The sequence below is a fragment of the Mesoplodon bidens genome (genome assembly GCF_964165515.1).
Source record: "Mesoplodon bidens genome assembly, chromosome: 6".
Classification (NCBI taxonomy): domain Eukaryota; kingdom Metazoa; phylum Chordata; class Mammalia; order Artiodactyla; family Ziphiidae; genus Mesoplodon; species Mesoplodon bidens.
In genome coordinates, this window is record NC_138162.1 from 72,356,925 (window position 1) to 72,371,274 (window position 14,350).

At 42.0% G+C, this 14,350-nt stretch overlaps 1 protein-coding gene across 3 annotated transcripts in view; it reads right to left on the bottom strand.

The window, feature by feature from the left end:
- Nucleotides 1-7,859: 7,859 nt before the first annotated feature.
- Nucleotides 7,860-14,350, bottom strand: part of PDCD1LG2 (programmed cell death 1 ligand 2) — a 115,233-nt gene continuing 108,742 nt past the window's right edge. For all 3 annotated transcript variants that reach the window (XM_081236230.1, XM_081236229.1, XM_081236228.1), the window contains one exon: nucleotides 7,860-8,168. In XM_081236230.1, coding sequence (XP_081092356.1) covers nucleotides 8,163-8,168 — 6 coding nt within the window. In that variant the 3' untranslated portion in view covers nucleotides 7,860-8,162. The remainder of the gene's footprint in view (nucleotides 8,169-14,350) is intronic.

Sequence of the window (14,350 nt, forward strand, 5' to 3'; positions counted from 1 at the left end):
AAATCCAGTTCCTGTTCCTAGGTACGATGCAGGCTTTTGGAGGAAACCAAACACATATGTAATTACAAAATACCATATGATGAGAGCTTGACTGTGTTACAGGTCTAGGACCATGGCTGGCTTACAGAATCTTAAGATCTTGCTCTGCTATGTGACATGAGCAATTTGTTTAATTTCACTGGGCTTTAGTTTGCTTGCGGGTAAAATAGAGACATTAATTGTCTCTATTTCATTGAATTATGAAGTTTAACTGAGGTGATACGTGTAAAGCAAATAGAACAATGTCTGGCACATGGCTTGAAAGTTATCTATAATGATCAACAATTAACCTCATGATGGCCAGTGGCACCATGATGTGGTTAATCTAATGTTTCAAGCTCAACCCAAGGAAGAACATATAGTCCAAACCCTTCCCAGCATTTTAACACATCTAAATCCCATATATGTAGGAAGTATATCATCAGGAAAGGCAGGATGATCAACTTCTGAAAATGTGATGTTTTGGAAGTATTTTTCCTCAAAGGTCTTATATGATAGTAACACTTTTCTTAGAATAGGCTTCTGACATCTTATGCTATACATTCCAGGAAAAGCCCACAGATATATTTGGGCACTCCAACATCTCAGCACAAAGGACATCACTAGGATTCTTATGCATCTGTCCCAACATCTAGCAGACACCAGGGTTACATTCATCTTTGTCTTCTCAGCATAGTGGTGAACTCCTTGAAGATAAAGACCATGATTTAGCCATCTTAAATCCCCAGAGCCTTGTGGATAGTAAGAGCTCATCAATTGTTGACTAATTAAATAAATGGCTTTGATAGTGGACATTGATGTTTCCTCTCCAGCAGCCATTCCTAATTTGGGGACATATTGCATTCCCTACGTTCAGTTCATATGTACTGAGTGGAGCTCCAGACTTAAGACATCACTCACATATTCTTTTTTGTCCTTCCAGTGACTGGTTTAGGAGAGGGCATATGACATAAACTTGTCCAGAGTTAATATTTGAATTTTCTGTGAATGCTGGAAAAAATGGCTTTTTTTCTTCTTGTGGATTTGAACATGGAAGGTTTAGTAACTACTGCAACCAACTTGCGATCATGAAGGGAAACGTTTTTTGAAAGTAGAGTCAACAAAAAAGGAAACAGTGTGAAGAGATTGGGGAAAGAACCTGGATCCTGAAGACATTGTTAGACCCCTGTGCCCAGCTGCACCTTTGGCTCTTCAGTTAACATAAGCTGACACATTCTGCTTTTTAATTTAAGCCAGTTTGCATCAGGTTTTCTTTCACTTGTAACCAAATGGTACAACTGATATAAGTTCTTCTACAAAGTGCATTTAAAAATAATTTTGTCCAAAACTCGTGGCCAAAGCAGTTCCCAGTTGCTATTTCCTTTTCAATTAATCAAGAAATATATAATAGGCCCTTGTTACATGGTGAGATGCCACAAAGTTTAAGAAAGTTCCTTGTGCTACAGTCTAATTGGAATTCATCATCTCTGTATTTTCCTCTCTCAAGGAATACACCTCCATTACCCAGATAAGTTCTGATTCAGGAACAGGTTGTTTATTTACCACTTGTTCTTAGTTCCAAGCCTACCTTCCTCTACTCTGTTCTGGGCTTTGATTCAGTAAACCTCATTTATCAGCCTTCTTTGCCAGCTGGCTTCCTGTTCAATAAATGGGAAATCCTAGGAGACTGGAATGTGGGAGGAGGAGAATTCCCTCTTATTTCCAGTTCCTGAATGTGTCTGTAGCAGCAGACAGTAGAAAGGTAGCTGTTCTCTGCAGTTCTAACATTTGGGTTTCTTTGGTATCACTTTTTGCTCTTTCTGCTTTCTAATATTTTTATAACCAATTCCTTATATTAAGTACACCCTATTTTCCTTATTGAGCCCTGGCTGATACAGTATTTGATACTAGGAGTGGTCCTAGGAAACAGACTTTCAAACCAGGATTCTGGATTGATTCACTTTGAACTGAGAGCTGAGCTCTTCACCAATGGAAAATGGGAAGTGGTAATTTATGGCATGTAATGGCATCATGATTTATTAAATTATCTTCTATTCTTCCCAGGTTTGAGGGCCACTGGGAGGCTGGCTTTTGGAGATCAATAACTGCTGCGTGTGATCATTATGGCTGTGAAGAAGAGTGTAAGGAATGTAAGGTGAGACGGCTACTTCTGACTGTGCTATGGTGCTTGCAGGAAGAAAATAACAAGCGCAGATCTTTCAGCTCAAATCATCTTCAGAGCATCAGAGGGCTCCTAAGCTTGCCCCTAAGAGTATCTCTTATTCCCTCTACATAAAGGACAGACATGTCTAAAAAAATCAGACACAAACCAAGCATCCACAGACTGGCCAAATCTTACATGTCAAAGTTTAGGCAGCATTTTGGAAGGGATAGGACTGTGAGAGTAGGAATGGAAACAATTGAGTGGACTTGGATGAAGCTGAGAATCTTGAATACCCCATGTATCCCTGAGCTTCCCTTGATAGTGGAATGAGCCTCTCATTTCCTATTTGATGATACTAGTCTTCCTTTGCTTGAAAACCTGTAATGACCATATATGAGGCAGTTGTCTTGCATGGAGATCCCTATTCATTTTAAACTCTTTTGCTCCCAACTCTCATAGCCTAGAGTCAGATCCCAGCAGATTCAGGGGGAGAAGGGCAGAGTCTTGTTCAGGAGGAAAAAGCTTATACTTCAAAAGAATAACATGATTTCGTTAAATTTATATCAGAAGAAACCTATCTAATACAACAGAGGATGGATTCTAAGGTATCAGGCCAAGGAGAACAGAATATTACATTGGCTTGGGGCCAAATTTAGGTAGCCCTGATATAATGCACTTTCTATAGATTTTTGGACTTAATGCTATGGTAAATCGTTACAACAATAGCCCCCAGAGAATCATGCCACTCTGTATATCATGCCCTCTGTATATCATGCCACTCTGTATATCATGCCCACCCCAATTTTTTGGCATGGATGTTTGACTTGTTTTGGCCAATGAGACCTTAGCAAATATGATGCAAACAGAAACCTGAAAAGCCCTTGCATGTTGGGGCTTGCCTCTTTTTTCCTGTTTTGGACCAGCTTCCATGTTGAAGAAACCTCGACTAACCTGCTGGAGATGCATGGCCCAATTAACCAGCACCAACTCCAAGACATGTAAGGTCAGTTCAGACCAGCATCCTAGAGCCAATCTGTCAAACTGCCAGACTGACTGCAGACGCATGAGTGAGCCCAGCTGACAACATGTAAAGAAGAAGTGCCCCAGCTGAGCCCAGCCCAAATTGCTAACCTACAAAATCATAAAAGCATAAGTGATAAAAATAAGCCACTAAGTTTTGTTATACAGCAAAAGCTAGGTGAAACAAATGTATGAGTTTGAGCAGATGGGAGTGGCTGTGTTTGCTTGGTTGGCTGGCTGAAACCTGTGATCAGCAATATATTCAATGATGTTGACTTGATAGAATTTCTCTGGAATAATGTTCAGGAAGGATTCTAAAGGCTTAGGGAGATAGGAATAATGGAGTAATTTATCATGTGTAACCTGAGTGTCTTTCCTCATCTTGAGAGGGTCCAAGGAATGTTTCCTTCACTAAAGCATTGAGAAATGCATCAGTGACGGAGCCCCAGCAGGTAGCTGTTTTCTGTAGGCTGAGGTTGATGTTGGGTAATGCTGCCCTTGAGATGGGCTTCCTGATTTCAATGGAGATGATGGGATCCCAGAGTGGCAATCAGAATTCTTTACTAACAGGAATCTTTGGTGGGGGGTGGCTAAGACGTAGGTGGCTGACCTACCAAAGCACTACTTGATCTATATGATAGAAATCTGACTTGAATTATTAGAACTGAGAATCATAGCTTCTTCCCCAATTCCCAGACCCTACCAGTTCACAGATCTGAAGCTCCTGGATGAAAAGAATTGGACCCCTTAAGAAAGGACCGTGTAACAACGTCGCAAATAATTGCCATAGATCTTCCTCCAAGCCATCCCCAAAGGAATGTAAAGTCATTTACTAAGGTGTCTGTGCACTGGGGGAAATGGAAATACCCAAACTTTTCAGGAATTCCAAAACACTGCTCTGAAATGACACTAATTCTTAGGAACTCCAAATACCACTGTGATCCAGTGGTCAAAATAGGGGTTTAGAGTGATCAGGTGATAAGCGGAGTTTGGGCCCAGTTCCAGTTCATCATGGATCTGTAAGCCATGCAGCCATTAAAAATGATAATTAGGAAGACTAGTCAGCAACATAGCTGTGAACTTATACACAGTGACAAATTTGAAAAAAAGGACAGAAAATGACATGCTAACAACAATAGCCAAAATTATGTACAAGTCTGGACAAAGAGCAAATGCCAACAACAAAAATGAAAATACTTGTGCTTGGATGATGAGATCATAGGTGATTTTTGTTTGTTTGATCTTTCTCAATTCCTCAAACTCTCCCAAATGCTATTTTTGCTTTCTTTGTAAAAGGTACTTTTTCAAAAAAAGACTTAGAACTCATCTAGCTCTTTTGTTTTGAGGATTGCCATCATATACTTTTCAGCCAATCATAGTAAGGTCATAATAAGTAAGAATGTTAAGTGTAGCCATTTTCTCTAATATTATAATGAGTCTCAGAGCCAATCATGCATGAGGCATCTATCACATAAAAGATGCTGCAGGAATGACAAAATCTCACTCTCTCCTTGCCCTCCAGGAGCTTATAGTCTAAGGGGAAGATATAAAAAGTGCTCAAATCCTCATGATTCAAAACTGAAAAAGATAACTGCTTTAGAGAGGGACAAAGAAAACACTGCTCTGCCCAAAGTAAAGACAGCTCATATTCAACTGGAGAAAAACAGAAAATACTCACTGGTAGAGCTGGCATCTGACGGATGGATAGGGTTTTGCAAGGGAGAATTGAGGTCCCAGAAAGGAGATGTTCCAGGTGAAGGGGACAACACAAGCCAGACTGGTGAGCCCTCTGACTTAGCTGGAGAATTCGGCATGTACAGAAGAGCCAGGGGACACAAAACCCCTTGGCTGGAAATCCTTGGAGCATAACTCACTTCTCCCTTAGGGCTAGGATTCAGGAGAAATATCCTGCAGACAGATTAGCTTAATAGTGTCAGGACACTGTCTGTTTGGCAAGAAATAGTGGCTGGTACATCAGGGATTACCGATGATACTTGTTATTTAACAGGTATTTACCATGTGCTGTATAAGCTAAGTGCCTGATAAAGGAAGATGTTAACTACCTGTCTTATATTACAGCTGGCCCCTCATATCCACAGGTTCCACATCTAGGAAGTCAACCAACTGAGGACTGAAAATATTAGAAAAAAAAAATTGAAGGAAGTTCCAAAAAGCATAACCTGAATTTGCCGTGTACCAGCAACTATTACATAGCATTTACTTTGTATTTACAGCTATTCGCTTAAGCATTTACATTCATTGGGTATTATAAGTAATCTGGAGATGATTTAAAATATGTGGGAGGATGTGCATAGGTATACAAAAATACAGCACTATTTTATATAAGGGACTTGAACATCTACAGACTTGGTATCTGAGGGGGTCCTGGAGCCAATCCCGTGCAGATACCGAGGGATGACTGTATTCATCTTTTATTTATTTATTTTTTTGCGGTACGTGGGCCTCTCACTGTTGTGGCCTCTCCCATTGCAGAGCACAGGCTCCGGACGCGCAGGCTCAGTGGCCATGGCTCATGGGCCCAGCCGCTCCGCGGCATGTGGGATCTTCCCGGACCGGGGCACGAACCTGTGTCCCCTGCATTGGCAGGCAGACTCTCAACCACTGTGCCACCAGGGAAGCCCTGTATTCATCTTTTAGATAAGGAAACGGATGGTTAGAGAGATCAAATGATACATGCAAAGTTGTATAATTCATATATAGTTGAGTTGGGCTTGGAATCTCTCATGTCAGAGCCTCTCCTCCATCCACCCTCCTGTAGTGCCTCTTTGGAAAAAGTAAGAGTGAAATTAATCCTAGGCCAGCAAAAAAAGACCACATGGTGTATGTAACCAGTAAAATCCCACCTTAAAGTCCCATCGGGTAGGAAATCAGGACACACGGTGGGGTATGATGAATATGGTTTCATTGCCCTAACTCTATCCCTTCCAAACTAAACAGGCAGCCTTAACCAAATTTCTTAACCTCTCTGTGCCTCAGTTTCCTTCTTTAAAATGGAGACATAAATAGTGCCTTTTTCAGAGGGTTTTGAGAGAACGCATTCCAATGACATGTATAAAACGCTAAACAATATTGGGCATCTATTAAGTACTTGGTAAATGTTAGACGTTATGACTATAGGCTGTAGTGTAGAATGTTCCTCTCACTAGGACACATGCCTAATGGTCTTCTTCCCCAAAAAACCCTGAATTTTGGAATATTGGAGGTAGGCAGCCCTGTCCCTATTTGGTATTTCAGAAAATAGCCCCAATCTAGGACTAAAGATGGTGGTATTTTGATGGAAACTATTATGCCATCAGGTTCCTAATAGAGTTAAATATTACCACCCAAGGATGCAGCATGCCAGCCACATATCTGTGGGGAGGTGGGGCTCAGCATGTAGAGACTTGCTTCTTCAGGGAGAAGGCCTTGTCTGCCTGCTCTGATCTTTGCAGCCTTAGGAGGTGCTGCTTCTCCAGCAGGGACCCCAGACCAAACCATGGGACCTGCCCTTCTGAAGAGGGCATCCGAGTGTGCCTCAAAGGCTTTTAAACCTATGGGAGCCAACTGGCCTGATGGAACATTAAACCTACTGACCTGGATGGGCCCTGAGGAAATGACTTAGCCAAAAGTAGGACATCAGAACACGTTGAAGAATAAACAACTGAGTTTTATTCTTCAACGGCATTCTTTGATGTCTACAGAAGAAACTGAGATGTTATATTATTTGTGTGTTACTCACTTTCACACCCCTTCATTCCCATAAACCTAAAATTATTCTTAGTCTGTACACCAGTTAAAGAGTTTGCTTCAGGCCCACTCATCCATCTGTCATGCTTGATAATGTTTACATTTGGATAGTTTAGGGGTCAACTAAGGTCCTGAGCTTTGTGGTCCCAGCACAAAGACCAAATTTAACATGATTAGCCTGATGTCACCACGTCCAGTTACCCTCCTCCTTGACACACCCATAATGGGATCTCACAGGATTTCTAGTGCTGACCATCAAAGGCCTCAGCTAGTGAGTATCACCGTATCACAGACCTAGAAACAGAGCCACTGAAAGGTTAAGTTTAAACTCATATAGAGGTCTAGGAAAGGAGACTTAGTCTGGGGCTTTGACCATCATGGCTACTCATCTGAAATGTTTGCAGAAGTAGCATATTAGCATGCCAAAAATTAAAATGTGTATCATTGGCTTCTGAGGTTAAGGAGACAGAATTTTTTGAAGGAAGGATGTAGTTTAAAAAAAAAGCACCATTCAATATGGTGCCATTACAGGTTAAAACCAATGCTTTGTGATTCAGACCTCACAAATAATACTCAATGGCTTTTTTCCACAATTTGTAGTTGACCACTCTGTGTACTTAAATGTTTAAATACTTCATTAGAACAACTCAGATGCTTGCAAGATTCCTGTAAGCCACAAAACGTGTCAATTATGGCTTGACTTTGTATAAAGCCCTGTCTGTGAGCTCGCAGTCTCAATAGGCTTGTCCAGTAGTCAGAGGAAACTACAGATAAAAGTAACTCTACTGGCAATCTGTCTACTTCTGTAACTGGAAATTTCCACTGGTCTCTGCTTCTGGAAATCACTTTGGAAACTTAGGGGGAAATAATTCCTTTTGTTTCCCATCCAGAAGCAACAAAGAGCCTGAGGACACTCACTGGGGTCCAGCAACCAGTGTGGTCTTTTTCTAAACTGCAGTAGTGTGTGATTGGACCCATGGGCTGCAGGAGTGAGAGCCCAGATCAGTGGAGGGGTGGCTGCCTGACTTCTGTAAGTACACCTTGGCAGGTGCTGCCTAGTCTTGCTGCAGTCTGCAGATTAAAGTGCTGGCTCACACAAAGGCATTTGAAAGGTGCACACAACAAGCTCTGCAGGCCAAGGGATTCTTGTTCAGAGTCTAGAAGTTTCTTGAGGATGTCCCATCAGGTCACTCCAGCTCATCAGGCCACAGATTCAAATCTGGGGAGAAAAGTCAACAAATAGGAAAATCGTTTTTCTGACTAGAAAATACATAACCTCTCAAAATCAGATTGGAGTGAGAAAACTGGAGTTAGAAAAAAACGCTCAAAAGGCAGCATGGCTTAAATCTTTCTTTCCACCCCGTCGACCATTGCCCTAGTCCAAATCTTCAGCTTTTCTCTCCAGACCTGTGGCAAGAGGCTTCTCTCCTCCGTACTCTGGGCTGTAGTCAGCTCAAATACTGGAGCAAAGTTCTTGGGGCTTCCCTATTCAGGCATATTAGAATTCCGATTGTGCCAGATATTTCTGTTTGTTCCTGCAGATGCTCTCTCCACCCTGCTCTGTCCTGTTCATACCCCAAGATTGCATCACTGGCCTTTCTTTCCTCTGGTTTCCATTCCCTCAGTTCAGGGGAGAAAGGAGATTGCATCGGGGATAGGAGGGTGAGGTTGGAGTATCTCTTTCTCAGCCACCTTCTGGACAGTTTGCAGGTCAGTTTTATTCCTCCGTTAAAGCCCACAGCTCCAGTGGGCAACCCTTTCCCATTGCTGTTCTCACCAGTGTTTTGGTAACTCTCCCTCCCCTTTCCCCTTCAGGCTGAGGCTCAGTCACTGGTCCCTGCTCTTGCTAGTCTCAGGATGTCCAATATCCCTCACTGGTTTCCCCTCATCCTGCTCATGTCTTTGTAAAGAGTAAAAACTTGTAAACTTGCCTCAGTTACCCACCTCTGTATGTGCCCTCTGTCTCCTGCTGAGACCTGACCAAGGCACCCACGCCTGGTGAGTAAAATCTAATCTCCTTTGCCTAGAATTCATGGCTCACGATATGGCCCCCAACAATCTTTCCCCTTATCCCACACCTGGCTCTTGCCAAATGAGATCACATGCCTTTTCCTTCAGATGCTTCATGTCTTCCGGTCTCTCTGCCTTCCCTCCCATGTCCCCTCTACCTAGAATAGTCTGCTATTTCTCTTTCTGCCTGGCTCAGCTGTCACCTCCTCCATGAAACCTTTCCTCCTCCCTGGTTATCCCCAGCTGAAAGTGATATGTTTCCCCCTATCTCTGAATTTTCATGCATTATGTGTACCTCTTGAAAGCCACAGAGAACCATAAAAAACACAGAGACTTCTGTGAGTGAGGCTATTCCTGATGCCTCCAGCCCCTTCTCCCTCCCTGGGACAGCTGTGCTCTGTGTGGAAAGGAAGCATGATGTGGGGTGGGCATTTCTGGGGATTCTGTGGCTAGATAAACAAGGTGGGCTTTAGGGGCTTCCCTGGTGGCGCAGTGGTTGAGAGTCCGCCTGCCGATGCAGGGGACATGGGTTCGTGCCCCGGTCTGGGAAGATCCCACATGCCGCGGAGCGGCTGGGCCCGTGAGCCATGGCCGCTGAGCCTGCACGTCCGGAGCCTGTGCTCCGCAGCGGGAGAGGCCGCAGCAGTGAGAGGCCTGCGTACCGCAAAAAATAAGGTGGGCTTTAGAATAAAGTGATCATAGAAGATCACTTCTATTACATGATTTTCCAAATATGTTCCAAGAAGCACAAGGTACCTTAGAAGTCTTTGCAGGGACCTATGGAAGCGTCTTTATATCCTCTATCCCAATTCTGCCACTGTTTTAACCTACTGTTGTGAGATAATAGAAAATATATACATTGGTCTCGGCCCCCAATTCCTGGCACAGAGTTCCTAAAACCTTTGTAACTTCCTAAGTGGTAAGAGCACTTGGAGCATCTTTTCTTCTAATATTTGGTCCTGGTTCCTGATACAGACCTCCTAAATCCCTTGGACTTTCCTGGGTGGTAGCAGTGTCTTTTGGTCTAGTGAGGTGACTCTTGGTGGGCTGCTGGATGGGTGCTGGTCACCAGAAAGACCAAGCCATAATTAGAAGTTTGGAATTTTCAGCGCCACCCCCTATTCTGCAGAGAGGGGAGAGGGGCTAAAAATGGAGTTAATGATTCATCATGCCATTAAAAATCCCCAAAGGAAAGGTTTTGAAGAGTTTCTGTATTGGTGAACATGTGGAGGGGCTGGGAGAGTGGCACGTGGAGAGAGCATGGAAGCTGTGTGTATCCCTTCCCAAGTACTTTGCCCTACACATTTCTTCCACCTGGATGTTCATCTGTATGCTTTATCATATCCTTTTGTAATGAACTGGTAAACCTAGGTAACCAATTTTCCTGAGCTCTGTGAATGGCTCTAGCAAATTAGTTGAACCCAAGGAGAAGGGCATGAGAATCTCAGATTTATAGCTGATTGGTCAGAAGTACAGGTGACAACCTGAATTCATGATTGGCATCTGAAGTCGGGTGGGGGCAGTCTTGTGGGACTGAGCCCTTAAGCTGTGGGAACTCATGCTATCACCAGGTAGATAGTGTCAGAATTGAGTTAAATTGCAGGACACTCACCTGGTGAGGCAGAGAATTGCTTGGTGTGGGGAAAACCTCCACACATCTGGTGTCAGATGTGTTTGAGTGTGATAGTAGTGTGAGAGTAAAGGAGGAACATAGGAAGACGACTCAAACTTTTCCTACTCAGTATATATAGGTTTTCTTTCTAATATCTCCTTTTTAAAGGCTTATAAAAAAAGATTGGGAACCACTGGAGTAGGAAGGGGGAAAGGAGACACATTCATGGTGCCATGATGGAATGCCAAGGTTGTGGTCAATTCTCAGGTGGAAGTTCTTAGGGGGAAGACAAGAGACTCAAGTAAAAAAACAAAATAAAACAAAATGTAGAGATTGGATCAATGACTAGGGGGTATATAGAAAGCTGGCCTCTTTTATTTTAATTTTAACCCAAACGATGGCAATGAGAACAGGGTTTTGAGTACCTCATCTCCAATACTTCATTGTAAGACTCTTGGATGACTCATGTGCTTAATTCATCCTTATAATTCTCACATGGCCTACCTGACACAGAGTCTTTCAAATAGCAGACACAATACATGTTTTAGAGCGAAAGAATGAATGAATGAATAAATAGTGTTATACTGGGGATCACAAGATCTTTTATTTATTTATTTTTGGTCATTATTTCATCAAGAAAGTCACTTAACATCCCTTAGCCCCAGTCTCACCATCTCTAAAGTGGAGAAGTCAGGCTACATGGTCTGGAAGCTCTAAGAAAGCATGGTTTGATGACTAGAATAACTCTTTTTTTTTTTTTTAAGGAAGCATGATACATATCTATGGTATCAGAATCCACTCCTCAAGTTATACTGCTTGACAGCTTGGTTGCCTGCATAACTGCAAGAAGCCATGGGCCTGAACAGCATCGCAAGTGAGTAAAGTTAGCTGCAAGAAGAACTTCCACAAATGGAAAGGGCAGTGTGCCACAGACGAGGACTCAGGAAGCCTGAAGTCTGACTCCAGTTCCATCACTAAGTTATAAGATGACCTTGTGCAAATCACCTCATCTCTTACATGCTTGGAGCATGTATCCATCCCTTCTAGCTTGGCTGAGCAAAGAATCTCTGAAAGGAAACAAAGACATTGGTGTGTGTCCTTGAAAAGGGGGTATAGCATTTCTCTCCCTCAAGTTGATGAGGACCCAGTGAAGAGCCCTATATAATGCATGTGACTACTGAGGTATAGAGAGGTGAGTGCGGGACGGTTAAAAGGGCTTCAGAAAGCATCTTTCTTTATCTAATAGGCACCCCTGGGTACTTAAAAGTGATATTGGGATATTTAAAAATGTACTAAAGTACAAAGAAAATTCAGGAAACATAAAAGAAGAAAACAATACAAGGTTCCAGAACATAAAGACAATGATCATGGACATTTTAATGTTTTTACTTAACTTTTTTGGGAGAAAGGGGGTGTGGTGGGTATATTTAAAACATTTTTTAAATAGAGCATTAATTATATGGTGAGTAAATTTTTATACCTTACTTTTTTTTAATATAGAAAGCATTTTTCCATATTATTATTTCTCAGAAACAGGATGTTAAATGGTAACAAATGGTCTATTGTTTCCCTGTTGTATCAGTCAAGATAGACTAAATTATGCTGCAGGAACAAACAACTCTTAAATCTCAATATAATAAACAAAGATATATTCTTGCTCATGCTCCATGTCCAATGAGGGTCAGCAGGGGGCCCTGTTATTTGTAGTTACTCAGAAACCCAGGCTGCTGTAGCAATCACTACCTTGAATGTTGCAGATGGAAAAAGAAAATATGGCAAGGCACACACCACCTATTATATCTTCTACCCCAAAGTAAAAAAGATCACTTTTGCTTACATTTAGTTGACCAAAGCGAGTCACATGACCACACTTAGCTACTAATTAATCGCAGAGAAGTGCAATCCTAGTATGTACACAAGAGCAAGAGATAAAAGTCTTGCCAGAAGTATGTGCAACATGCACCCCAATGTTCACAGCAACACTATTTACAATAGCCAAGACATGGAAGCAACCTAAGTGTCCATCAATAGATGAATGGATTAAAAAGATGTGGTATGTGTATATATATATATATATATATATATATATATATATATATATACACACACACACACAATGGACTATTACTCAGCCATAAAAAGAATGAAATATTGTCATTTGCAGCAACATGGATGGACCTAGAGATTATTTTGCTTAGTGAAGTAAGTCAGACAAAGACAAATATCATATTATATCACTTATATGTGGAATCTAAAAAGAATAATACAAAAGAACTTATTTACAAAACAGAAACAGACTCACAGACATAGAAAACAAACTTATGGTTACCAAAGGGGAAGGAGGGAGGGATAAATTAGGAGTACAGGATTAACAGATACACACTGCTATGTATAAAATAGATAAACAACAAGGATTTACTGTATAGCACAGGGAACTATATTCAATATCTTGTAATAACCTATAATAGAAAAGAATCTGAAAAAGTATATATATATATGTATTACTGAATCACTTTGCTGTACAACTGAAACTAACACAATAATGTAAATCAACTATACTTAAATAAAAATAAATTAAAATTAAAATTTTAAAAATGAAGTATGTCCAAAGGACATGCTCAGAGCAAGTCCCAAGACTTCATCTCCCGAGGTGATGCTGAGTAAGAATGTGAGGGCCCAGGATGGCTCCTGGAAAGCCTGGAACCTAACACTGTCCCCACAGGGGTGGTTTTGTGGGTGAGGCAGAGCTGGGGTGACAGAGAATGCGTGTGGGAGAGTGACACCCCCGAGCTGGCTGGGCCTAAGCACTGCCTGGTGGGCTCTGTCTTCAGACTTCATGAAGTTGAGGTAAGAGTGGGGGTGGCCTCAGGTCGCTTAGTACAGGAAAAAGTACATCGAGCTGGGAGGAGGTGCAAAGCCTGGAAAAGCCTCTAGGTCAGGGGTCAGCAAACTTTTTCTATAAAGGGCCAGATTATAAAAAATTTAAACTTTATGGTCTATATGGTCTCTGTTGCAATTACTCAACTCTGCCATCAGAAGCAGAGGAAGGGGTGTGAAATTTGGGGGGGGGTGACAATATGAAAACAATGAGCATGGTTAAGTTTCAATAAAAATTCAATAAAATTTTGTTTATAAAAACAAGAGGTGGGGCTTCCCTGGTGGCACAGTGGTTGAGAGTCCGCCTGCCGATGCAGGGGACGCGGGTTCGTGCCCCGGTCCGGGAAGATCCCGCGTGCCACGGAGCGGCTGGACCCGTGAGCCATGGCCGCTGAGCCTGCGCGTCCGGAGCCTGTGCTCCACAACGGGAGAGGCCACAACAGTGAAAGGCCCGCGTACCGCAAAAAAAAACCCCACAAAAAACAAGAGGGGATTTGACACCTGGCTGTAGTTTACCTACCTTTTTTTTGCTGATACAAAAAGAAGGTAGGTAAACTAGGTAAAAAGGTAGGATAGTAGAGTGTTAACTGTGGCTGATTCTCATTAATAGGTGCCTACTAAAAGTACTACAGATGTTCTAGAAATCATGATAAGTTATTCTTTTTTGAGCTGGCAAACTCAACTAAAACAAGACTTTTTAGTAGTGAGCCAAATTTGGTATCAGTCACCTTCTTTAAATGTATCACAGAATAAACTAAAAGAAGTACTGACAAATGGACAATAAAACAAACACCAAATACCCAATAGTTTCATTAACAGTAGTATCTCACTTCATTGCATTGACTAAGTAGACATAAAATATGTACACTTGGAAGCAGCCAGAAAATAATGCTGTGACCACA